The 27,846-nt window shown below is 40.9% G+C and overlaps 1 protein-coding gene across 1 annotated transcript in view; it reads right to left on the bottom strand.

Moving 5' to 3' along the window:
- Positions 1–2,078: 2,078 nt before the first annotated feature.
- pcloa (piccolo presynaptic cytomatrix protein a) overlaps positions 2,079–27,846 on the bottom strand; it is a 65,191-nt gene continuing 39,423 nt past the window's right edge. The window contains exons 10-28 of the mRNA XM_008283497.1: positions 27,786–27,833; positions 27,040–27,122; positions 26,795–26,870; positions 25,159–25,284; positions 21,146–21,254; positions 19,558–19,622; positions 18,829–19,013; positions 17,595–17,645; positions 17,281–17,411; positions 15,535–15,561; positions 14,369–14,462; positions 13,005–13,076; positions 12,673–12,919; positions 11,811–12,068; positions 9,085–9,226; positions 8,234–8,295; positions 6,104–6,238; positions 4,478–4,623; positions 2,079–2,841 (exon numbers count right to left, since the gene is read on the bottom strand). Coding sequence (XP_008281719.1) covers positions 2,698–2,841; positions 4,478–4,623; positions 6,104–6,238; positions 8,234–8,295; positions 9,085–9,226; positions 11,811–12,068; positions 12,673–12,919; positions 13,005–13,076; positions 14,369–14,462; positions 15,535–15,561; positions 17,281–17,411; positions 17,595–17,645; positions 18,829–19,013; positions 19,558–19,622; positions 21,146–21,254; positions 25,159–25,284; positions 26,795–26,870; positions 27,040–27,122; positions 27,786–27,833 — 2,201 coding nt within the window. The 3' untranslated portion in view covers positions 2,079–2,697. The remainder of the gene's footprint in view (positions 2,842–4,477; positions 4,624–6,103; positions 6,239–8,233; positions 8,296–9,084; positions 9,227–11,810; positions 12,069–12,672; positions 12,920–13,004; positions 13,077–14,368; positions 14,463–15,534; positions 15,562–17,280; positions 17,412–17,594; positions 17,646–18,828; positions 19,014–19,557; positions 19,623–21,145; positions 21,255–25,158; positions 25,285–26,794; positions 26,871–27,039; positions 27,123–27,785; positions 27,834–27,846) is intronic.

The raw sequence follows: 27,846 nt of genomic DNA, 5'->3' as shown, positions 1-27,846 counted from the left end.
TGAGCACATTTAAATTCTCCTGCAACTACTTGAGTTGTTTAAGATAGACTTCTGTGTTAGACTCTGGTAAACTTTTTATTGTTTGGTGTAAAGGGTCGGGTAAATCTGGGTCCCTACAGACAGACGTAAGCTCCTTTCTCAAGTCTATCCGCTGTACAGTGATCAAAAGAAAAAAACAACTTCCTGTTTACTTCTATGATCACACACCTTTTTTTTTCTTTTTTTTTTTTGTCTGCTAAAAGACCTATTGCTCCCCCAAACCCCAGCATAAAAAAACTATGTATTTACAAGGTTGGAAATAGAGAGATGGCATCTGTGTGTGTGTGAGTGTGTGTGTGAGTGTGTATAAGTGTGTTTAACGAGAGATTTTAGACTTGATATTTTTCGACAGACAACACTTAAAAGAAGAGAAATGCATCTGAGCCAATGACATGCGTGGACTTGGAATGAAGCACATCAAATTAGGAAAAACAAACCAAAAAAACCCACTCACATTGACCTCAAAACTACTGTCAGTTCAGGTATAGTGTCTGTTGATTACAATGTTCTTTTTTTTTGGTCATACACATGGAAAATGAAGCCATTCAAAGGGGAAGTGCATAAAAAGATGGAAATCGTTTGAGTAGGAATGTTCTTTTTTTCGTTAACTTGATTCATCGCTACGTGGAATTGACACTTATCGCATGTGTATGTGTGTTTGTGTTCGTGCACAAGGGCAAAAAAGTTGGTTCTCTGAGTTTCAGGCCCTCTAAACATTGTAAACAAGCACTACATTGTGTATAAAAACAAAACTTTTTTTCTTCTTCTCCTGTACACCTGATATGTACTGTAAACAAATATAATACAACATATGAAAACAGTCTCACAGGCAATAAATAAAAGATTCAAAGAGCAATACAAAAAAAATCACACGTTAAATCAAAATGTAAAAAAATATTAAAGCAGTAACCATTTCGTGAACACACAGCAGTGCAAAATTAAAATAAATCAATATAAATGCTTCCTCTCCTGACCAAGTGTCACGTTTCTGGCAAGTCAAGATGCAGCCGCTGCCGTTTTTTTTTAATATAGTAGATGTTGCATAGAAATCACTCAGATATTAAGTGTAGTTTCACTGCGAGGTTTGACTGAAAATGTTGAATGAACCATTTGTACTGTTTCTTGACCCCCCGTACAAGCACACTTTTCTCATCACAGAGTTTTAAAGACACAGACAAATTAACGCATAAACGGTAATATCGAGACAAATGAAAAAAACTTTAACATGCTACTGCAATAGCGGTATCTCAGGATGGTAATAGTGCTTTTTTTTTTAATGGATAGCTTCTGGAACGTTTGTCTTTTGTTCGCTACAACATCTCCCGATGCTGCTTTATTGTACCTCTCTTCTTTCCTCACCTTGAAAATAAAAATGTTTAGCAGGATGATGATGATGATGATGTCGGTTTTTACATTCTAAGCAGAAAAAGTGCAAAATACCACAAAAGCGTGCGTTGGTGAGTCGACTGCCCTTATGAACCAAAGCGAGACGGACGTAAGACTGTGCTGGGATCTCACAAAGAAAAAAATCTCATATGGTAAATGTCTCACATTCTAAGGGGCATCATGGGTAAATAAAACTTCTAAGTCACAATCATCAAGACTCGATTGTCTGTGATAAAGATATTTATATATCTATTTATATATGTTAAAATTAATATCCAGCTATTACTATATACAAAGTGAACCATAGAAGTGTTTTTTTTATGTGTGTGCAGAACATGTGGCACTGCATACCAATAGATAAACTCATGCGCACAATATATATAGTGTCCAATTTAATATATATTCATATTTATCAAACAATAATTGTCATTTGATAAAACTCAGGTGAAAGGGTGGGGAACAAGTAGTTTTTGTTCATAAATTCAAAAACATGCTTGCTGATATTTTTCTTTTCACTTGAATTGGAATGCTAGGTAGTGTGTTAGAAAATATACTTCCTTCCCAGGATAGATTTTTAAAGTACTTAAATAATTGAGGAGAAGACAAATGATAGAACTCTAGGCTAATATCATAATACAAAAATAAATAAGAGGCCTCTGTAGCAGAGTCTTCAATATTTCATTCCCAAAATGCTTTGTAAATCAATAAAATCTGGCTGATCATAATAAAGCAATGAGGAGCGCCCGTTTTTTTTTAAAGAATCTTTCATGGATAAAACATCTAAATAAATAAACTAGAATCTACAAGTGTGTCCATTCCCTGTATCTATTAAGGTTTCTCTTCTGTGTGAATGACTGTGTGCAAAGTTGTCGAAAGTAACCGTGTGTGTGTGTGTGTGTGTGTGTTTGTGGATTAAAGTGTGTAATACCTGGTTGATTCCGCGCTTCACCTCTGAACTCAGCACCTGTGTTCTCCTCAGCCCCGGCTACACTACTGTACACTGTACGTCCTGTAAACATGTGTTCATGTCTTGTAAACACATCACTGCTCCCTCCAAACATTACAGAAATCACCATCTGAAGGCATCTTCCAAAAACTCAAGCTATCTGAGCCCTGAAACAAAGGTTGAAGAAAGAGATATTTTACCTCTCGCGCTCCCCCAAACCACCCTTCGCCCCGACCCCCGAGACAAGTGGATCAGTGTTACACGTGTTGAACCCAAGTAGTAGATTTCAGAAGCCTCTTTGCCTCTCAGGGTGACTTTAGTTCCTCCTATGAGTGGATCTGGGCGGTGCTGGCGAGCAGCTTGTGCCAGCTCACCACTCGCTTGCGTAGGTCGACTTTGTCCAGCCACACGTAGGCCTCCCCGATGAGGGTCTTCTTCATAAACTTGCCCCCGTTGGACACCAGGAACAGCTGGTGTGAAGACGACAAGAAGTAGCATGTCATATGATTCAGTATCTGAGCAAATATAGTACGTTCACAAAAGATAGCACATGTTTTAAGTTATACTTTAGACCAGGGGTGTCCAATCTTGGTGATCGAGGGCCACAGTCCTGCATGTTTTAGATGTTTCCCTCTTCCAACACACCTGATTCAAATGATCAGCTCATCATCAAGCTCTGCAGAAGTCTGATAACGATCCTGATCATTTGAATCTGGTGTTTTGGAAGAGGGAAACATCTAAAACATGCAGGACTGTGGCCCTCGACGACCAAGACTGGACACCCCTGCTTTAGACTGCCGGGGGATTCCAGTGATGCACTGAGCTCCTATCCTCGACGCTCCCTTCTCTTTCTTCCATACATTTATACATCACCATTACATATCACTAACTCTGTGCTTGTTCTCTCTGCGGACGTCTCTGGATCTGGAGCTTCACGTCCCAGATCTGCAGCTGCTGGCCTCACCGACCTCCAAAAATATTTATTGTTCTGTTTGTATTGCTTGCTCTCCATCTGCTACCCTACTATCCCCAAGCCCCCATCTCCACTCTCACCCTGAGGCAGATGACCACCTTTCCTGAGCCTGGTTCTGTCTGAGGTTTTGTTTCCCCCTCTCTCCTTTCCCCCTTTCATCTTACTACGTTAAGCGCTGTGAGGTGACATATGTTGTGAATTGTGCTACATAAATAAAACTGAATTGAACTGAACTTTAAGCATGTACTAAAAGGTTGTTCCATCTCCAATCATTAGGGGCCTTCTGCTCCATCACCTCTGAGTTGCTTCAAACTTTTTTTTGTTTTGTTTTTTTGTTTTTATCATAAACTACAGAAATTTAAAATGTTATCTGTGAAATTTTACATTGATATATCAAATACTTTCCAAATTTAAGATAGAAATTGCCAATGGACCCATTTTTCAGTCAATTGAAATCTGAGGCTACATTTGGATGACAATATCTCAGGAACTATTGAAGACAAAAGCCTGACATTTTTTTACTGTTATTTCTCATCATACCATTGATACTTTATCTGCAATAGATCTGATAGTTTTTGATTATCAGTGAGTTGAATTATGAAAATATGGAAGTTTTCATGAAAAGTCCCATCTTTAAACACACATTAACAAAAAAGTCGATGATGCAGAAGTCAGCCAGTGATATTTCCTGAACCTGTTGTTGCATGTTACAATAATGTAAAAAAAAACAAAAAAAAACATCTATAATACTTAAAATATAAAAGACTGTGTCATAAAAATGTGTTTTACTTGGAAAGTATTTCATATATCAAACTAAAATCGAACAATTATCTTCTAAATATCCATTTTTAGGGCTATAAACAATTTCAGGCAAATCAAAAATGATCAAGCAGAAATTTGATGTTTCTTTCTTCTTTCTACTTGTCAAGTCTGCTGCTTCCTGATTCCCAGTCTTTACGCTAAACATTTAGCTTCACATTCACACACACGAGAGTGAGTTCAATCTTGACGTCTACCTCCTGGCAAGCCAGTGAATAACTACATTCACATTGTTAATTGGTCAGCATATGGATGATTACAGAGTGTCTATATTCTGCAGCTATGACTCCTGTGTTTGTGTGCACGTTAGCTACCTGTAGCGAATGTCCGGTTGGATTCATACAGAAGCGGAAGGTTTCGTTAAAGGACGGCTCGCGGTCGTGACGACACACTCTGGTCTTTTTCTTGATGATCCTTTTCTGGGTGGCAATATTGACCACGTAGAGCTTCACGTAAAGATCTGTGGATACAAATACACACTCACATCAAACTGTAATGAGTATTTCTTATTTTTGAGAGAAAGTCCTGGAGGAGGCCATCTGCAGGGAAAGCCTTAGTGTCAGGTTCCAGCTTTTTGTAAAGCAGGTTGTTCATCGCTCTTTTTATGCTTTTATATTGTCTTTGTATTGTTACTGTCAATAATAATTTTCTTAGAACTTTAATAACATTTTATTAGTCAATAAAAACATGTCTGTTCCCCGTGTTGTGATGGCAGTATAGTTTAGGAAGCATAAGGATGTTTTTTTTCAGCCCACAGATGGGCGGCTCTTGCTTCATTGGAGTGTGAATGTGTATTTATGGATGAACACTGTGTAAAGCACTTTGTAGAACTGAGCTATGGTTTAAAAGGCATTTTATTAACGCAGACCATTTACAATAAATCCTCCAATGTAGCCCATCTGCATCAGTCATGTGTTCTATATTGTTTTCTCCCTTTGGTCAGGATGCTCATAAAACAATATGAAACCCTTCATGCAGGAACTCATACATTCATTATGAAAACACACACCTAATTTGCAACTGCACTGAAAACTATAATTTCATATCAAGCAAAAGGTATGTTTTAGTCAGTGACATGCAGAAAAGAAACATCCAATCATTCAAACTCTCACACGGCCATCATAACAATAAAGTGCTACTGTTATGAGTCACTGCAGAGCAACCATATATTATCTATGGAAATAAAGCTGCGTGTGCAGGTCCCATCTGGAAGCAAATGCAAATCAAACAAGTGGCAGGCAGCTTGGGTATTAGGATGTAAATATAACAAGAGGAGGCGAGGTGGGCAGCAATCTGTGTTATACAGAGGGAGAGAGATGTCTGATTTTGTGGTGCACACCAGAGACGTTCGTCTAAATAATAATGCATACAGCCGTCTTTAACTGTAAACCACTGTTGCATCATCGAAGTTCTGTATCCACTTTTCCATCATTGTCCTCAAACATTGTTCTTGAAATGTATTGCTAGTCATAGTAGCAGTCCTTGCAGATCACACTAACAGCCATGTTTATCAATGAGCCACCCCTGTGTCAATGCTGTTTTTAGCCAAGTGTGTAGAAATAGATATATATGTGGAGTACATACTATTGGAGAAGTAGAAACTCTACCAGGGAATGTGGGCTGGGAAACATAATGAAAGTACCAGTTGTTCTGCATCTATAAAAACCGGCGAACACTTAGTGGTGTCTCAGATGCCAAAACAAGTGTTTGTGTGGGCTTCGCAGCTGTGATGTAAAAAATGATATGTATCGTTTTAGCTTCTTGAATATGACAGCGCCTCAACGAGAGGCTTGACAGAAGGGAGAAAACACCATAAATGAATAAGTTATTGTGGCTAACCTTAGCCGTCCTGCATGTTACTGTGTGTCACCACATTATGTACGTTTTCCCGTGTGTACAAACATGCACGGCAGTGAGCACAGGTGGATTTGTTTCATTACCAGGCAGGTGGTCCGGACTCTTGAACTTGTAGGTGATGTTGCGACACTGAAGAATCTCAAGGACCAAGTGCTCACCCTCCGTCTTCATCTCCTTCTTCAGAGCGATCTTAATCTCCCCCATGACCTGGGTCTTACCTAAACACACGCACAAATGAAGTCAAGCATAGTGTATGCATGGGTTTGAGGTTGTGTATCAGCTAAAAACCTAACTTTTAAGTGTGATCAAAGTAATTATTTAACCTTTATTTAACGAGGTGGGTCCCATTGAGATTGCAAGATCTCTTTTTCAAAGGAGCCCTGGCCAAGACGGCGGCAGCACCAAGTTACAGTTATTCACATCAAACATTAAAAAGCACATACATCAATAAACATGCAGTAGCAACTCGCAAAGGAAGGCCTAAACAGGAGGAATCCTAATTGGCAAAGAAGGAAAGCATTTACACACTCCAATGGAATCTGCCTCTATATCAGGGGTGTCAAACTCTGGCCCGCGGGCCAAATTTGGCCCGCTTTGTAATTATATTTGGCCCGCAAGACAATACCAAATGACTACTAGAGCTGCCCCGGATATTATACTGTACAGCGCATTCACCGCTAATACTACAAATCCCATAATGCCCTGTTGTTGTTTTGGCACATCAATCAGGACAGGACCCAGAAACTCCCTCTCCTCTGTGACAGTAGGCATAGCGACTTCACACTACAACTGTCACTGTGCCATTGATGTGTTTCTTTATTTATAATTTGATTTTGCATGTCTCCACTATTAAGTTATATATAATGTATGGTAATAAGTGTTGCTTGTTCCATATTCAATGTTAAAGCAAATTTTTTTTCGGTCCATATTAAAAGGTTAATTTGTTCAATGTTGGCCCGCGACTTTGTTCAGGTTTTAAATTTTGGCCCACTGTGTTTTTGAGATTGACACCACTGCTCTAGACCCTTCACCACATTTTTAAAAGCCCTAGTCGGGATCTTGTAGCTGTAGTTCAGCCTGCAAGTGATTCCAGGCTGTAGAGGCAGAGAACATAAAAGCCTGTTTGCAGAGTTCAGGGACAGTCAATAAAAGGATGTCAATCGAGCGCAGACAATAATTACTGGTTTTAAAAAATATATACCCACAAATATACTAATGTGTGAGTCTACGCATGGTCACTGAGGGCCACTGAACCCTGGCATACAGGGTGCAACGGTGAGTGAGAGCTTTGCAGCCTGTGACAAACCTCAAAGTGCCATGGTACACAGTGTCCAGGCAATGCAAGCATAGGGCAGGGGCATGCATATACATCAAGTAGAGGGAGGAACGTAGCCTCAACCAGGTTTTCCTAGCAGCATAATTGTTTGACTTATTCCCTCCTGCAGCTCTGTCAGAGTGTCCGCCCTCTACTGGACACTAAATGTACCCGCATGATGAGTGATCTCAAATATGGCCTGCAAGCAATCACATTTATTTGTTTAACAAAGATGATGAGAAGTTATGATGAGACCTGCATAGCCTCTAGTTGCCTTGGCAACTGAATGGGAATGACAGTTGTGAAAGCTGGGTCAACAAGACCCTGGCAAACAACGACTGTAGCCTGTATGTGTGTGTGTGTGTGTTGCCAAGAGAGACACACGCTGACACAAAAAGACTGGGAGCAGATGATGAAAAGATAAAAAAGATGAAGTGGAGGTGTGAATACATATAAATGTGTTAAGCTCCAGTCTCACACTTTGCTGTAATTCTGAGAGTGAGATAACAAATCTCAGGTCTCGCTTTTTAAGGTCATCCTGGCACGACTGCGTTAGTCATAATTACATGACTCATAATGTCACAAGGATGAGGGAGGAATGAGAAAAGTGAGCAAAGAGAGACTGATGGAAGTCACATGTAAATGGGTGTATGTTTGATGTCAGTGACGTACAGCAAATCTGTCAAATACACATACAAAGAACATATGTTTTTAAGCGATTAGAATTATTACATAAATCTATCAAGCTGTAATTTTTATGACTCCTTACATCTGAGCCTAAAGCTTCTTTAAAGTGATGTTCAAACTGATGTATAATGTGATGCATTACTGTATCTTACATCCATGTATTGACACAGCTATGAAGACACACATACTGTACAATAGATGCATGACTGACCTTCGGCGTCACCGTGTCCCATTGATGATTTCATCACATCTGTTCCATTTGGGATCTTTCCACTGAAAAAAAGAGAAAATCCTTGAAATTATATAACTACACAACATCTGATAGTACAGTGTATCAGTGTGCGTGAAGTACAGCAGAGCCAGGAGGAGTCTGGCTCCCATTAATAACACATAAGCTCCCCTGAAAATGTGATTTGAGAAATTTTGGGGGGCTCTATAATATTTACAGCGAGGCTATTTTTTGATATCGTCATCATCAAGGATAATTTAGATTTAGATTCCTTTATTGTCATTGTATACATAGAGCATACACGAGATTCAAATGCGCTTATGGAGACGGTAATACAAAATATACAAACAATGAAATAAACAGTAAAAATACAAACCCATCCCCATATTTGCGATTCGTACATATACACTGTATAAGTGCAGAGTGCAGTGAATATAGACGTTATTGCACAAATTTGAATACTGCACTTCATGTATAAAAGTAGACTGTTATGAATGTTCAGTTCATGCATGAGAGCAATTCATCTGTGTTTTACCTAAACAAAGACATACATGGTATTCTTGCCATCACTATTGAATTGTGGTGGCTCAATATCATAAACCTCACTCCCTTAAAGATAAAAAACAAATGGTTTTCTTAGTCATCTTCTTACGAATAGGAAAAATGATAAGTAAAAACTAAACTGAGGGACTTATAAATCTTGTATCTGTTTTTTTCTGACCATGATAAAGTGAAAAAGAGTTTGTCCACTGCAGGACATTATCTGTTTCCAGTGGTGGCAGGTGTGTCAGAAAAATGGGCTTAATTTTGGAAAAAAAATTCAACTGACTCACAATCGGGGCACCTGGAAGATGGCACTGTCCACCTCGTTTGTCTCCCCGTCCTCGTCCAACAGGCTGTAGGCGCTGCCGCTCAGGCCGCTGTCCAGTGAGGCCGCCGTGACCGGAGCATCGCTGGATCTGTAGCTCGACCGAGCTGTGCAGAGATACGACCACACCCGTCACGACAAAGAGAAAGGAAGACAAATTGCACCTCTGCCGGGATCCAAGAATGTAAAAACTAGGGCCAAGAAGCATTAGTTAATATCTGCAGCAAACCCAGAATCCATCATAATAAACTTTAATATTTTCGAATAATTTATGCCACAGTCAAAAGGAGAAGCTTATTTAAAAGCACACAAGACTGGACTGTAATGAAGAGCACACAAACATCGAGGACTCGCGAGAAGCGTATGGACAAAACGGTGTGTTTAGACTCTTTCTCTCAACAAAGACAAGACAGTAATAAGTCACATATAAAGTTGAACAAAAAAAAAACAAATAAATCCAGAGAAGTATCACATATATATGTTTATGCAGACTTAACAAGAGGCACAAAGACCCTACTGACATTGTTAGTCATCTATATGAATTATCAATCGTGTTTGTATTTCTTAAGCTCAGTACTAGCTTAGTTTGAACACTTAAATTACATGAATATGCCGTAGTTTCATATCTGGAGAACTTTAAAGGATGTTTATGACTGTGCCTTTACATTATTGTTATTTTTTTTAAAACCCAGTTTACATGCAAAATACTTTAGAGGAGTTTAAATGTTTTAGATTTCAACCAGCTGATCAGGCAGTGTGATAGAGTATGAATGATGTAAGATGCGTGGATGCGGTGCAGAAAAAGGGTCCATGCCGACACGTTTTTCTTTCGGGCCCCTCAACACCATGTCACTGACGGATTGCAAAACGCTCACTAATAGCAGTTCAATGGAGCAATAGGAGAGTCGTGACGCAGCACATGTGGCAGCGGCACAGTGTTGACTCTCGATGAATCGCATCACAGTTTGAGACATTGATTTCCTGGTATTAGTGAACTGTGTTGGCGGCCATTAAGAAAATGTGTCTCGCTGCATGAATCTCTGGTGATGTGGCTGAGTGCAACTTTCTATGACTTCCTATTTCTTTTTTTTTTTTAGCTTGTAAGACTCCCCTCTTTCTTTCTTTCTTTCTTTCTTTCTGCAGGTGTGCGTTAGTAGTATCGCATCCTCTCTTTCTCTCACTCTCTCTTTCTCTCCTCGCTCCATCTGTGCTGCAGTCACACGACAGAGTGGAGACTCTTGGGCAAACTCTCACCTCCGATGCTCTGCGGCCTCTCTTCTGACACGGCTTTCCTGAGGGTCAAGTGTCTGCCGTCTGTTCTGCTCCCTTTGGTCGACACGACCGACGGCAGGGCGGGCAGCCAGTCGGACTGGGCTCTTTGAATGGTGAGCACGCCCACTACGCTGTGTCTCTGGTGCCTCAGTGAGAGGCGGCCTCTTTGGCCTGGATGCGTTTGTTTTCACAGGTCGGATGTCGGGGGGTAGGGTGGTGGTGGGTGGGGGGGGTCAACGCCAGGTAACAAAGGTCATGGGGTCGAAGTTCAAGATGGAAGGAGGGAGGAGCGAGATGGAGATTCAGAGAGCGGTTTATCTTCACCATGGCAACCAGTTTGACTGTCAATCACATGCAGCCACAGTGTGCAGTGCACATGTGCCCCTCCCGCATATGACTAAGGGGCGGGGTGTGCAGCATCTACTGAGGTGCATTGTGGATCCGGTAGTTGTTCAAATAAAAATTAAAAAAAAGGAGGGGAGGGGGGGTGTGGCAGACTGCATGCACAGCCATCTCAGTGGAGGAGCTTCAGAAAAGCTGGACTTTGTTTTTTAACAAAACAAAAAAAAAGGAAATCATAAATAACTCCAAAAAATGAAATCATAAAAATACCAAAAGAGGTTAATGATATCTTAGGGAGGGGAGCGGGACTGCAGCTTTCTTCTGTTTTTAAAGTTGGATTAATCAATCCAAAACATTAAACCGCTGGCTCACGGCGGAAACCACAGAAACAGAAACATGTTCCCAATTAACTCTTCTCTATTAACTGACCTTTTATGTAGCAACAAAGTTTATAATTTGCTGTTCTTGTCAGTTGGGAAAGCTGAAAATGTCACTGTGCTCTGGCGTGAATTTTGCAGACTGTGTGGATTAGCTTCTTTTAGAATATCTCCTGCTTTTTCTCTTACATTTCTTTAAAATTGTTTTTTATACTGTTGTATTTCGACTCATCCTAAGTATTGTTGAAATCATCAGAACCTAACTTCAGTCGAGCTGAATGTAGTTTTTTCTGTTTAGCTCTACATTAAAGTAGCTTTAGAAATTGCAATTTATAGCCTGTTTGATATATTTAGTGGTTAAACAAAATGACATAGCTGGAACTGGCCTTTTATAAGCAACCATTACGCCTCTTTGGGTTCATTAAAGGAGGTAAAACTTAGGAAAGTCAAAGACGGTGTGCTACAGTACAGGTGAGGTGCTGGCTCTAGACACTTGTGAATACATACAGAAGAGAAGCGATGAGAGGTTGACACACTGTGAACACGGCAGGGGGAGAGGACCGGAGGTTGTAAGAGGTGAAGGGAAACTAAGAATAGAAAAGGAAACCAAAGGAACAGAAACTAAAGAACTCAGGAGAAGGTAGAACAGATGAGTGCGAGGAGGCCATGCTGCGTGGGCTTTATTTGCGTCTTGGTTTACTTGGTTGGAGGCGTTGTGGCGGTTGCTGCTGTGACTGCTGTTGGGCATCGCCCGTTGCTACGGCAGCGCCTCTGCTGCTTCCATTGCTGCTGTCCTGATGGTGTTGCCGTGCGGCGCTTTTGCTGGAGCGTGAAGTGCCGTGCGAGCGAGAGTGTTGGCTGTGTCCGTGGCTGTGGCTTTGGCTCTGGCCCTCGGACGGGGAAGGCTTCGATGTGCCAGGACTACTGTGAGATTTCTCGATAGTGGGCACCTGCGTGTCTAAAACAACCAGATTCACCAAATTACCAAAAAAGCTATCTTTTACTTTTGTGAACTTACAGGCTGTTACTTATTGTGTACCACCTGTGGTGAATGAGTTGCTGGCTAGTGAGAATCTAGCCAGCATGGTAACTGCCTTTTTAAATCTACGGTAGAATCCTCATTAAATTTGATGTTTATTTTTCTAAATTAGGGAATCATTCAAAGCCTTCCACGGCCCTGTTGCCCTCTGTGTTAGAAGAAAGATAGAGGGAAGCTAAGGCTAGGCCTCTGAGCTGGGTGACATCATGGCAACCAAGAAAACAGACCACGAGAAAGCAAAAAGCATGAAGCAGAAGCTACAATGGGTGCAAAAATGGCAAGAGGAAGGTGATGGTAGTACAGGTGGCAAGATCGCCAAGAGAGAAACAGGTGGTCAGAGACACTGAGAGAGACGAGCAGAGACAGGAAGAGCGTAAAAAAAGAGAAGAGAAGTGAAAACAAGAGAGAACAGAGCACAGAGAGGAGGGAAAGAGGAACAGCAGAGGAGCAACAGAGTACAGAGAGGTGTTAGGGGATGATGGTGATTGGGTCAAGCGGGTGAGGGGAGCTCATCGTGTCCTACCCTTGGCCGGATCTGGAAAGATCCCGTGGCTTCGGCTCTTGATGACAGACGATTTTGGGGAATCCTGATTATCATGCGAGGAGGCAGTGGTTTTGGGGGAGGAGTGCTGTGAGGAGGGTTTAGAGGAACCGTGTCTGCCCTGGCCTGAGTGGGAGCGTCTGTGGTGGTCCCCCTCACTCTGCTCCTTCAAGGGCAGCCATCGCGGGATGTTGTCCAGCTGGGCGGTGTTGGACAGGTCGATAAGGACCTGGAAACCAACACAGCAGTTTAACAAATGCAGATCAAAATTTGATTGATTGATAGCAAAAACAGAAACTGTGAAAGGAGTTTACCTCTCCTAAGAAATCATTAGAGGAGCATTTGTCGTAGTCCCAGACACTCACTTCCAGAGTCTTCTTCCTCAGCTGGAACGCACACATAGTATAAGAGTTAATGTGTCTTTATAGTCACTTATGTTGCCTGAGGGCACAACAAAATATGGCAAAGATATGATCTGGCCTGCAAGTTAAAGCAGATTAAAACATTCAGAAAGCTAAAAAATAAAAGACAAAACAAGTTGCAAAGTTTACTGTGACTGATAAAGTCCCAGTTAATCTAAAAATGGGATCTAAAATGATATAATCAAATCCCAGTGGCTTGTCCATCTGCTCTGCTGATAAATCAATGGCCACAATGACAGTTTGCATGCCAGCAGTGGAAAAATACAATTTTGTTTTGTGTTTTTGTGTCACTTTAATATGAAACTTGATAAATTGAGTTTTCTCTCGTGAGTTTCTTCACATATTGACTCTGTTGTGGAGCATATAAAGTCTAGTACACATGTCATTTTGTCACAATAATAAAACACAGACTTTAAATGACTCAAACCGTTTGGATGTAATTTGATTCAGGGTTCATAATGTTGGTTTACAAGCTGCTTAGTGCATGTAACATGTCTAACAGTCATGCTAATGGCACAGTGAGTCTGTACTTTGACCCAACAGTGCTTTGACTGAAATGCTCCAACATGCTCAAGACATCAGCACTCGTATGGTGATGCTTAGAAGATACACACATTTAATGCTGACCATGCTCATCAGCTTAGATTAGCGTGCAAATTGATAACTAGTTTGTATTTGGTCATAAGCCAAACAACTGAACTAAAATGTTGCCCTGGTGATGGTGCTAGATCATCATATGTACAGATAAAGACCATGTGTGTGTGTATTTTACGGTGACCCATTCAAAAGTTGAAAGATTTTCCTATGGGGGCCAATAATGGCAACCTCATGTTGTCATTATCTGAGAGCCATGTACAAAATGTAAGCTTTGACCTGCTGCTGGCACTAAAAGCACACTCAGGGGATCACCAAAGTCATTACAAGTTGTCCACTTAGGACCTTGAACATCTGTAGAAAATTTAATGGCACTCCACTGAGTAGTTGTTAAGACAGTTCACTCTAAACCTCAGATTTCAACCTCATGGTAGCACTAAATGAAAAGTCAGAGGGTCACTAAGATTTGTCGGATTTGTCCTGCGGGAACCATGAATGTCGGTAGAATATTTCATAGCACTCCAGTCTGTAGTTGTTGAGATATTTCAGTGTGACAGGAGAGACGCTGCTCCACAACCATGCTTGGTATTGCTAACAAAGATGATGTTGCATGTGTGCCACGATGCCTCAAACTGCACTTGTATTCTGACCACACACAGTACCTGCTCCAGGTGGATGTTCTTATAGATGACAGTCTGGTTCCACTCAGGGTTGAGACTCTTGCCTGCGTGTTTGGACTTCCTCTTGTTTTCAGCACTGGGGGGGGAACACATCAGAACAATATACACCTGGTCAACGTGCACGCAAATGCCCTGCAGGTTAGTGGACCACCACACTGTAGTGAGCACAAGATACTGGAATAGGGCACAATGTGACAGTAGAGGGAAGAGGATGAATGTGATGCACATTGTTTGGATGGGAACAATGTATGGGCCTACGTGCATGGACGGCAGGGTACGATGTCAGGGTGTGCTGCAAAAAAGTCCATTTTGATGTCCATCAAGTCATTTAGTCTCATCCAATTTTGGTGTTGAAAAACGGCAACTAGATGCCACTAAAAAAAAAAAATAGCCAGTAACTCAATTGGGTCTGCCAACCACCACATTACAAAAAATAACTGGCGTTTGCTAAAGAAAAACATTATACATCTCAGAAAACTTACTGGAATAGAATGAATGACTTGTTAGGATGGATGTTTTTTGCAGTGTGTGGGGTTTGATTTAAGATTTTAGGACATGATTAAGTCTGTAAGAGTTAGTTTGGAAAAGACAAAGAACAATCGACTCTATACTGGACAACGATGGCATGAATAAGGACTGCAGAGCAAAATAACAAGAGTGTGTATTGGATGTGGAAGGGCACTGAGGGTGCGGTACGATGCCGGGGCACAATGTAGGACGTTACTGAGGGGTTTTAATCACAAAACAGGGACAAACTAAAGGGTGTCAGGTTCAATGTTAGGGTTTCAAATTACAATGGTTAGGAACAAAGACAGACCATCTACCAGGAAAAGGCAACAGTTAGCTGAGAAACGACCACAGGGGACCATTTGTTTAAGTTAAAAAGATGGTAAGGTATTAATAATTAGGGGTTTGTCTCCTCCTAAACACAATGCAATGACACTCCTAAAGTTGAAGGGAACATCATGAGAACATGGGGACTAGCGGAAAATGCACAGTTGTTCCAGGGTGAAGGGAGTTAGTAGGCCTGAACTAGTTGGTTTTTAATTAATGAGCTTCCAATCAGGCCGTTTTGTTACCTTGACCAAACTGACAACCAATTTGCAACCAAAACAGAACCAAAGTGCCAAAGTGGGCAAGTCACATACCTGGCGTTCTGGACAACCATGACCTGACTGAGGGGGTCCAGCATGCATTAAATATAGAGAACAACATACAGAAACAATAGTCAGAGGGAATGTGGGGGGGTCAGAGAGTGTCTGTGGACTGTGAGTGCATAAGTGGGAAGGGGAGATTTGGCTGTAAAATTAGGTTTAGTGTGTGATTTATTAATTGTGTGTGTGTGGGAACGGGGAGGGGTGGGGGTAAAGCTGGGAACTGTGGTGTGCTGTAGTGTTTCATGAACTGCATGTACAGTATGTGTGCTGAGAGGACTTTCAGGTCGTGTTGTGCATCCTTTGGCAACCGTAGTGGAGATCTACCACTCAGGGGCCAGAGTGAACATTAAGATTAGATTCAAACACAAAATTTAATTTATTGGTTATCTATATATATTCTTGGCTATGAAATAACTATTACCTCATACTACTACATGTCTAGGACAGTTACTTTTTAACAGCTAAACAATCCAAGGGTTAACACATCATCTTATCAAGTTGCAGAGATCTGATTGACAGATTCCTGCAGAGCAACAATCGAAATGTGGACACAAATGCACCGTAATTAATGAAACTCCTCCGCAAACATGCATGTAAAAGTCTTTGTAAACCTACACAAAAGGCAGGTATTGTGAGTAATTCTAGGTCAGCAGCCTAGAGAAGGCATAATTCTACCTGTGTATTAAGCCATTGTTTTCAGCCGCTGCAGGAGCTCCACGTGGTTGCCAGGAGATCTGTGATGCAACTGAAAAGCCTCTGTTGTATGGATTGCAGTCGGTGCTGATAGCTGTGAGAGTCCATGTATGCGCATGCAGCGTATACACGGGTATGTGCACACATGCGCTTCAGTGTGCATGTTTCCATAACCAATTTCTGTGAGGTGGCTTTAGGGCTGCCATTCTCTCTTTAGTATAGCCCCGATCCCTGTCTAGAACTCACAGTAGTATTTGCATCTATGTCAAACTAAAATCCTGTCAGAATGGTGGCTGAAAAGCCCACAGCCACATATTATTGCTTTTTATCTGAAATGATTCCTGGAAAAAAAGGGGAAAAAAAAAAACACTCTCTCGGGGGACCTCATCTCATACTGAAGAGAAGGTGGGAGAGTCAATTGCATTACAGCGCAATCACAGTGCGAAGGGAGCTCTGGACTTACGAGGGCGTGTGGATCGTATTGCAAGTAAATATGAGAGCTATTGATTTTGACTGCACTCACACCTGCAGTAGGACACCCATCAACGGGGCCGACACAAATACTCTATGGAGCTCATATTATTTACATAGTGTTTATGTCATTCGGCAGCGATAAGGGGCAGATGGGTCCTGTAACAAGGAGTTCATTCCAAAATGAAGCCCTTGGAGCTACATTATAAACCATTTGATGGACCTGTTGTGTAGTTGTGTGTCGGTGCTATGGAACTGATATTAAATAAAGGCCATGTGCTGCACATTGAAAGATGTCATGGTAAGCCAAAATCAATTGTAAATCGATTTTAAAATGAATGGAGATCAGGTTTGAGCTTAACCAACAGGCTGCCTGAGTAGCCTAGATGAGTAAATCTGGTTGAAAAAGACAGTACATGATTTCAACAGATCACATCTTACACACCTACATCTCTTTAAATCAACACAATTTGCATACTTACATATACATTTCGTATCATGTGTCCTACGCTAACCTTGTTCCTGCTCTGAACTACTTAAGGTGAGCTTACAGTTTCCACGCTCCTGACTCACCCTCTCCCCGGCAGGAGATACACTTTAACAAATGGATCGGAGTAGCCATTGTTGTCCCGCGGGGCGAGGTTTCTGGCCTGCAGCACGTGAACAATCAAGTTGCCGAGCTGCTTGTCATAGTGGATTTGAAGCTGTGGAAAGAAACGGATTACAATGGATTCAAATGCATTCGGGGTGAGAGAGAATGTAAGAAAACTAAGAAGCCGGTTTGTGTTGTCTTTTCGTCTGTACTCCTACGTCTAAATTTGTAGCAACTCTTACATCCGACTTTTATACCTAAAGATTACAGAGTTCACTGTTTTCGCGGCACAGACCTGTATCTCTCCAGAGATGGGGTGGGACTGGGTCTTCGCTCCCTCTGAAGTCTGCAAGAGACGAAAGCAACAAGCTTAGATACTTCCAGCAAAGATCTGTGGGTGGATACTTTGTTTGTACTGGTAGGCGTTCATTCTGCACACTACGTACTGGGCTGTGCTGTACTTTATGCAGCGCTTGAGGCGAAACTTTAAATTCAACTCTGTGCAATCTGTGCATCTGTTTCTGTATTCGTTTTGGATGAATATGGGCTGCTAAAACTGTTACCTTACTATGTTCTACAGATTATATGCTTAAACTTGGTTATATCTGAACCCTGCTGTGATCTTTGAGATACAGCAGTTTGTGCATATTCTTTCCTCCTGTCTTCAAGTCATTTATGAAAAACATTTAGTTGAACCCTTACGGATGGCAGATCTCTATACTGCACTGATAATTTGTTTCTCTGTGGAATTGCTTTACACTCTTAACCCCAAGTAGTTTGGGGGTATTTTATTTTATATTTTTGCTCCTGTCCTATTTTTCATCCCTTCTGGACTCACTGCAATGTTTTCTCTATAATATAATATAGAATACAGTCCTGTACCTCTATGAAAACAGCACAACCATGGCTGTGTTTCCAACAAGTGTTATCAAGACTGTGAAACTGTAGTGGCTCTACATATTACAGATATTTTACAATTTACATTTTTAATTAATACTCATAAACACAGTCTGCAGTTCAGTCGAAAAGTTTCCACATTTTTGTCATATGACTGTGGCTCACAACTGAGTCAGTAATGGTTTCACGGCTGTACAGATGGAGTTTTTGTTTATTTCAGAATTCGACTCGAACAAACAATTTTTTTCCCCATAAATTTGTAAATGAGATGTAGAATGTAATGATTTTAAAGAAAAATCGCGGCTTTAAGCTTAGATTTGGTTACTATTTCAGCTGGAATGACACAATACAAGAAGAGTTGCTCATAGATTGTCTGAAAGTTGAAAATTTGATTCTCTGCTGTTGTAGCTTTGGGCTGATAATTAGTGTCATTTTGATGGTTCTTTGTTGTTTTTTTGTAAAGATAGCATGCCTTTTAAACCTCCATTTCACAACTTTAGAGGGTTAATGGTACTAACATTAAAGTCACATGTAGAATCTGTGACCAAAACAATCCACTTTTAAAAGGTGACCATGGTAAATCTCAACTCAACAATTCTATGCTCTGTTTAACGAAACCCTCCTGGACTCGCCTTGCTGCTGTGGCGCTTCTTGCCGACGGAGGGGGATCCAGGCTGACCGGGACTCGAGGTCGCTGAGGTGGTGGCGGGCAGGCTGGAGGTCGAAGAGGACAAGGGAGCCTGCTGCTGTGACACTTTCTGCAGCTCAGCCGCCAGCTGTTTGGGATCAACACCTGGAGACCTGGGAGGTCTGTCACCTACAAGATTCACACATGCAGCAGTTGGCTCAGATCATGATTATCATACCTACTTCAACCTATACAGGCAGACAATGGCACATCCAATTTTTCAGTTCCAACAAAGAACAGTTGATTAAATATGCCTGACATTTTCCAGCTGGGGTTTTAAACCGTCAGTTTTTTGGCCACTAGTCTGTTTCTTTAACTTCTAGGTCACATTCTTTTAAAAAAGGAAGAGACAACAAAAATCACGAAAAGAAAACCTCAAGCTAAACATTAAGGCACCACATGATTTGAAGCCTTTGAAAAAGACAATCTAATGTTCCCAGAATGGTTCTGCGTAACACGAGAGGAAATAGGCCACAACTAACGCATGGCTGAACCAGAAAAAAAAGACAGCCGTAGATATAGAGTGATACTAGAAGAGAGTCTGAAAATTGCGAGAGACAAAAGGTTAATTAGAAAATACTGAGGAGGCGGGGATGGTGCTGGGGAAGAATCAGTAAAATCGGCATGTTAGGGCTATAATTATATAAAAAAACAAAAAAACACTGTAACTCACCTTTGCTGTGCTCCTGGAAGTCCAGGTGCTGGGAACCCTCAGACTCAGCGAGCATGTTGAGATCACTGAAAGATGGGAAAATTCAGTTTCATTTAACTCTGAACAGAATAAAGTAAAAAAGCCAGAATAACCATGTTTTTAGATAAAAACTAGATTTATCGCCTTGTGGTTGTGAGCCTTTACCAAACAGTTGCTGTTCAGTTTACATCCGTCTGTCCAGACTCATAATGTACAATATATAAGGAAGACTTTGAAGTAATTTTATAGAAGGCATTAGGTGTATTTTTAGGAAAAATGAAAGTTATCACTGAATGAATGGATGAATGAATGAATGAATGAGATTGAATGATTCCTGTGAATAACTTCCAGTTAGAAGTTTGAGAGTTTGAAATTCCTGTTATCTTCACAGTAGACGGTATTTCAAATATAGAAGCTGCTGCAAAGAAGCTACAACTTCTAAAACACAAATGCCTCATACATGCCAACAACCCGAAGATCTATACAATCACTTGTTTCAAAGTGTAGCGCCCGACATTAGTGTCACCAGCTCAGTATCCAACCAAATACGCCACAATCTCCCCTTATGGTGCTAAATAATGACCAGAAAAGTGTTTTTTGCAGAACATTATGATGCCACAGTGAGTTTGTCCTTCGGATACAACGTGTCATCACTTAATCATTGTATCCCATTGGACATTTTTGACAAAGTTTGCCCCAATTAGTGTATTAATTCTTGAGTCATGGCCAAAAACATGCTTTGTGAGATCACAATGGCCTTTGACCACTAAATTCTTTCTTTGGTTTTGTAATGCCCTTTATTTTGTTTCAAAAGAAATGTGGGGAGAGTCGAGGGAATGACATGCAGCAAAAGGTCCCCCACCTGGAATCAAACCAAAGTATTGCTCGGGGTGTTTGCGTGCAAGTCATGTGTACCCTAAACCCTTGAATATCAGGTTGCTCCTGAACAATAAATTCTAATCAGTTCATTCTTGAGTCCAAATGGACGTTTGTGTGTGAATCTAAAGAAATTCCCTGGTGCATCGCTTTCCAAACAATGGGATGGGCATAAGGTAACCGAGACATTTGATCTTTAACCACCAAAATTTAATCAGTTAATCTTGGAGTTCACGTACACATTTGTGCCAAACTAGAAGAAATTCCCTAAATATGTTTCTGAGAAATTGCACTGAAGAGAATGGGACAGCCGGACGGCCTGACTGACAGACAACCCGAAAACATACTGTAGCGCCTCCGGCCACAGCTGTCGTTGGCACAAAAATAGGACTGATAATAATAAACTGAATAAAGAACAGCAAAGCTAGCAAACCATGACTTGCTTTTAAATATTTGAAATGGGAAATCAGTCATGACAGTGATTGGAAAAAAAAGCGAGAAGAGTGGATGAGGACATTAAGGAGATAAAGAGGCAGATCAGTTAAAAAAGGATTTGATTAGAAAGAGGTCAAAAAGATGGATCGTAGATGTGTTTGGGAGATGAAATGAAGATGAAAATAAAACAACAGGGTGGAACAAGAAGAATAGCACGCTTAGAACAACTGCAGCAGAGAAAGGTAAAGGTTATACTCACAGTCTGACACACACTTCTGCCTCATTACACGGCTGTCCGACGAGCCCTTGTACCTCTTCATAGGTCTTCCCCGTCAGAAGAACACCATTCCACTCCAGGACTTGCATTCCTAAAGAGGATTTGCACAGATTCACAGTAAAACAACCAGAAACATAGTACTGTATCGTGTCCAGATTTTTTTTTCATATGTAGTACATTACAAACATTTCACTTCAAACCCAAAAAGGAATCAAAGCTAGAATTAAGAAGCTCTTTAAGTGATGAAAGGGATCAGGTCGTGCATGGTGGCCAGAATGTGGGACCAGTTCAATGTTTAACATCCATTCTTTGGTTAAACACACAGTGAGCAAGCTTTGATTCTTGCACAGCTGACACGGGCATCACACTGCAAGCCAGAACTGGAGAGATAAATGCCGGTGGCAGCCCAAACAGCAGCTGTGCAACAAAGCGGCTCATTGGAGCGCTCAGCCACAAAACAGGGTAAAAATGAACCCAAAAATGGCCTCGTGTTATTTCATGTATAAAAGTGTAATTTGCAGCAAAACATTTCAAACATGATGCATTAAGGCCTGGAAAGAACGCAAAATCCAATCAGATACGTTTTTGTCCTATCTACTCAAGCGATGACAAATGTCTCCGAGAGAGGGGCTGACCATTTATTTAGATTTATTTCAGCAGTGAAAGCTCGTACGGGAATCCATTCAGCACAGCAAACCCACTGCAAAAACACACCCTGCACACCGGCAGGACTTACACGGATTGAAACAGCTCATCAAGAGGGTCTTCTGTTTGCGACGATACTCTCGGGCTGCATGTGTGAGTGAGACATGGACTGTGGTTTCAAAATTATTCATCCGATCGGTGTGGCCTTTGAAAGTTGAATTTCGGCGATCGGACAAACAAGCACACATTAATGCACACTCTGTTTCTGTCCCTCTGTGACACGAAGCCTCTGCGCCTCTCGAATCTGACAACATTCCTCCACATTCACACCAGAGCGAGTGAAGTGCCGTGTTCCCGCTGGCAGAACCACAGTACTTGTTGTTTATCTTGGATGTTGTCATGGTTGAGTTGTACTTGTGGCTAACAACACCACAGATGCGTCTTGACTCTTGGACTGAAGCTATCACCGACAGGGGACGGCCTATACCACAGACTTCTGTGTGGTGGATTAAAATACATGAGACAAGCATAGAAAAGGCTGGACAACGATGGATAGCGAAATATAAATCTGTCATGTGTTTAGGGGGGAAGAGTTGCCCTTTGAATTGTATTATTAAAAGCCTGAGTAGATGTGGAAATGTGGCTGGATTTTCAGATAAAGATCAAGTTTAATGGTTTTTCAGAAGCTTTTTCATTTTGAAATATTGGCTTTGTTCCTTTAGCTACACCACTGGCATTACCTTTGTTGTGCAGCTAGTGTTAATAAACGACTCTAAGCACTACACCGGCTAAAAAACACCATATTTGCATCATTTTTTGTAATCAATAATACAGAGATCCTGCCTTGGCCATCACACATCTCCACCCTATAGTGAAGAAATCTCAGAAACAACTGCACTTGAGAAAAATATTCCTAAGTCCTTAATTGAAGCATCACAAGCTGGTAAGTGAGTAAAGAATGCTCTGCAGCAGGTGACTAAAGCCTCCCAGAACATCGCCGGTGCCCATCTACCGAGCATCAGGTACATCGGAGAGATGAGGCGTCTGCAGAGAGCCCAAAGGAAACTCAACAGACAATACCAACCCAGTCACAGCCTGCTCACCCTGCTGCCATCTGGCAAGAGGTACAAAAATATCTGCTGGACGTCAAACCAGTTTCTTTCCTCAGGCTGTGAGATTACTGAATTTATCCACCACGTTCCAACACAAAAATAACTTCCTTTTTATTACTTGATTATTTATTCTGCCAGTAATTGTTTTGGAAGTACAGCTAATATGGAAATCATGTGTTGCATTATAATAAATTAAACTTGATCTTTAATCTTTATTTGTCACTGTGAACATTTTATCAAAACACCACTGTTTCAAATGACTGACCCACAAATGCACAACCACAGCTCCGTAGGCTGTTTTTATGTGATCTGAACTTATTTTCACTTTATAATAAAGTATTCATGTTTTCCAATATTTTATTGATAGTAATTTTTTCTAGTAACTTTCTGCAAGAAAAAAAAAAAAAATCCAACCCCACATCCACAAAAGTTCAGGTTACTTTGTTATCTTTATCTTCTCATGACACAGTTTCCTTTTTAGAAGTGGAGAGAGAGAAACAGAAAAGAAAACCAGTCATGCAGTAAGTTAAAAAGGAAACAGAAGAGGACACACACAGGAACAGAAAGGAGCCACGCTCAAACGCCCGTCCACACGTCTGCAGCGAACAGGGAGATGGATCACACACACACACACTATTTAGACTCAAAGTGGGTGAAACAGTTTCTCTCACTGTCCACACATCACCCATTTGGCAGCTTTGAACAGGCTCAGGCCACAGTTGCCCGACACCTTCAATGCGACAATGAGCAGCCAGATGGAGTACGAAGGTGAAGGGGTTAACTGTTACCAGACTCCCCCATATGAAATCAATAACACCTCATGAAATGTGTTCCTGTTAATATACCACGCAAGCAATTCATCCTCAGGTGGTGTCAGTGAGAGGTGTGTACGGATGAAATCACAGGTCATACATCTGGGGGTTAGTGCATAATGGCTATTTGTTGAAATAGCAAAAAACCGCAGCTGCTGCAGCTTCCACCTATATGAAACACAAGTAGTGGAACTTTGCATTTCGGTCGAACAGTCATCAGAGAATACATTAATCGTGGTGATTTAGACAATTTCCTCATGGCATAAAAATGAGGCTGTATCTCTATTAGAATTAATCAGAAGGTTAGTGAATATACTTAATGTTATTAAAAACAGAAATGCTAACTCATAGGTTTATTATTTTGGTTTTCAGTTCTCATGGCCACGACCTATCGCCGGGAGGTGATAAAACTAAACGCAAATTAAGACCTATTTTTGTCATGGCCCTGTTTCTTTCACTCTGACTGCATTTTCAATTCTGTCAGCCTATCAGCTGTGAATGGCCACAAACATACATATTCAAGAATCTACAAGGAATATTTTGGTGGATGATTTTGGACACAACCTTAGAGTTTCTGATGCTTTTTCATACTTGTTCTGCTTTTTGGCGAAAGAAACAGAACAGTATCTCACAGAGAGCAAGAGCGAAGAAAACAAATGTAAACACTGGTCAAATTTATGTTACACTGAAGAACAACAGTCGACATGAAAACAGCAACCCAACCAGTCTTAGTTTATTGGTTTTAAATCGCTCATAAAGCTTCTACCATGTTTAAATATCCCTCAGCTTTACAGTGTCAGCAGAGCTCTGACCTACAATGAAAGCTGATGGTACCATTAGCCACCTTAGCTGAACAGCATGCTAACACTCAGGATTTTCCTGTTCCTGTGGGGATGTTGCCATTAAATATTAGTATGGCAGAAACAATCCCATTTTAACTGCTTTTACATTAAACCTTCAAGTTAACAACATCCACAAAATATAATAAAAATGGAATTTCACCAAATCGGACCCAGCATAGATAGACATGAACTGACAACAAATCTGTAGGGCTGGATCTGCATATCTGAATATTCGGTGGTTGTGGTGGTATCTGGATAGCAATTTTGATATCCGAATATTCGCCTGCCATCCTGACCCGCCGATGGTGGAAACAGAACTGCGACCGCCATCCTAAACTGGTACTAGTAGCCAAGTACTGCCTGTGCGTCCCACCCAGTCGGAGTGCGCACCCTCACAAACCTTCCCCCGGTCAGACCAAATATTTGAATATTCGTCATTAAATGGGCTCAAATAGCCGGAGCCCAGAAATTGCTATTCGGACCAGCCCTATGAATTTGTTAAAAATGTCTTTATGCTTACAATTTCAGTTGACTGGAACCTCGTGTTTGCACCAAGGGAGGGTTAATTCAGTAAATGATCTTACCTTCGAGTACCTTCCCTGTTTGTTCTGCAGCTCCACCAGGTAGGACTTTGGCAACATAGGCTCCAATGTCTCCATTACTGCCAGGCACCTCCTTGCCTCCAACCACTCGGATACCCAGACCATTTCCTGTTTTAGTCCAAAAATGAAGACTTGGTAAGGGGCTTTATGAATTAATAATTACTTCAGAATCTCTAACATTAACGTTAAATACCTGCTTGTATTTGTATGACATGACGCACACAAGCACACTCACCACAACGGTCATAGAAGAAGAAACAGTTTGACATAGAATACTGCCCTACAGAGTAAAGCGCTAACAACCGGTTTAGTCAAAACTGCATTAAGCCACAACTTTTTTTTTTTCATTAGATTCATCATACTACAATTATTATGAAGTATTATTATTATTATTTATTATGAATTAATGTGTAATTTCCAAGAGATAGCATATAAAATTAGCTAATTAGCTAAAGCAAGAGAGGTGTAGCATGTGAAAGCTATAAGCTAACCCTAAAATTTAAACTTAATGTACTTGCTAATTCTTCCACAGCTTTAACATTTACTCGAACTATTTCTACTTCTATCAACCACCATTTTAGTATTTCAATTAATTGTTTTAAATAACTAAATGAGTTCAGAACTACAGCCATAATGATGAGAAAACACAACTAAAGTCCAGGTTAAGGTTGCTAGCTTAGCAGAGTAGTGTCATCTTATCTTTTAAGTACTTGCGTGGTTACTTAAATCACATTTCTAAATATGTGGAAGTAAGTTTGAAGAACCAGCTTGTCTGTAAGTAGTTTGTTTTTGTCAGAATTTCATTCAAAGCCAATTTTAGTAGGTTATATGGCAGCACGCAGGCATAAATATTAAGGATTTGCAACCTGTTGCTCAGTTTGCTTGTCAACCACTTTCTCAATGCCTCGGTACCTTTGTGGAACAATAAAGTCACCAGCACACATGCAAACCTCTGTGTTAATCGTCCCTCCGCACAAACAGGCCTGCATAGCACCTGAACCTTGCTTGTTTTACAGTATGAAACATTTTGACGTGGTTTTGGAAGCGAGAACAAAATGACTCAGTTCAGCACCGGGCACTCGTAAGCAAAAATTCTTCCTTTGTGGGCTGTTTGTTAATTGCATAAGATAATCCTGAGTGTGAGGGATACGCCATTTTGAGCATGGCAATGACTGATGAGTGTGGAGAAGAGCCAAATCAAAAGGGAAGCCAGGAAATGAAATGTCTGCCTGCTTTGAGCCTCGAGGAATGGTGTGATGGAACGTAATAGCAGGGGAAGCGACTTGCCAGTTTTGTTGGAATCTGGCAGGAGAATCAAGAAAATAAAATGCGTGAAGCGTACTAGTCATGCATCTAAATAATAAGGTCCTCATTAATGTGTGCATTTTACTTCCTTTATGCTTTCTAAATAATCTTGACTATTTTATTCAAAGGAAAACTATGTCTATGCTGCAAAAAGTGCACATTTGATGCAACGGGCACAATACATATAAATGCATGCACAGCAGTCAATAACACATTAGCTTGTAATACATGTCTTTCCAAATGCCTATCATTCCTAAACGTAGCATGCTGCAGCTGTTAATGGAGTTAGCTGTAGTAAAGTGTGGTACTTTACCTGAGACACTGCGGTCTTTGGGATCCCTCTGCAGTTTGACCCTGAGATGAGGGAAGGGGTAGTATGGACCTTTTCCCTGTTACCCATACACAATGGTGAGATGTCAAGCGCCTCGTGCATACATACCACATATACATATCCAGGTGACTGAGTGTGGGTGGATGCATTTCGTTACTGCTTGCACTTGGTATACATCTGGGGACTTTACTGAAGTGTATGTGTGTGCATGTTTTCTCCTGTTTCACCTGTCTCTTCTCCTGTCCGTTCTCTGACCGTCCGTCTCTTGGTTTGTCAAACCAGTCTGTCTCTTCTCGTCTAAGGTGGTAGGCTTCAGGGACAAAAACAAGCACCGTTTCAAAACCAGTCTGAAAATCTGTGACCTGTGCATCCTGCTGGAGAGGATGTGTGGTCAGGTTATTTAATGATTACATGCCATTAAGCAAAACTGCATCTGCGAAAAGTAAAAGCTAATTATAGATGAGGATAAACATTATGCAGAAGGCACAAGGGCCAAACTAAAAACAGATTTATTATTTCACTTTTTCCAAGTCAGATAGGAAAAGGATGCCAAGCAACACAACATTATCACAGGACTTGTGAATAAAGCAGAAAAAAAGCAATCTGAGGGTGAATAAAACAGTATTAGTACAGTGAAGTTTCGTAGTGTGATCTAATCATATGGTGTGATCATTTTCTGTGAATGTAAATGTTGCGTATACATATGCATATATCTTTATTCCTTAATTGGGGATGAGCTTCTTTCAAAACATATGTATGGCATCATAAGACATTTATAAAAATTCATATAACATCAGGAAATGAGGTTTAAATTCAACCTTAAGTGGCTTTTTTTTTTTTTTTTTGCCATTTTACAAATGTCTTAATCCTCCCCCAACATTTTGTTATTGTTTCATGGTGGCGTGCAGTTTGTTCGTGGTGCAGGTTAATGTATTAGCTAATGGATAACTTGAGAACTGAACTAATACTCTACCATTGGTTGCATCGTCTCTGTTCAAAGCCATCAGGGAATCACTTAGGGCTGGAATCAAGGC

Source organism: Stegastes partitus, unplaced genomic scaffold (genome assembly GCF_000690725.1).
Source record: "Stegastes partitus isolate 25-593 unplaced genomic scaffold, Stegastes_partitus-1.0.2 Scaffold315, whole genome shotgun sequence".
In the NCBI taxonomy this organism is placed as follows: Eukaryota; Metazoa; Chordata; class Actinopteri; family Pomacentridae; genus Stegastes; species Stegastes partitus.
This window is presented reverse-complemented; position numbering and strand designations above follow the sequence as displayed.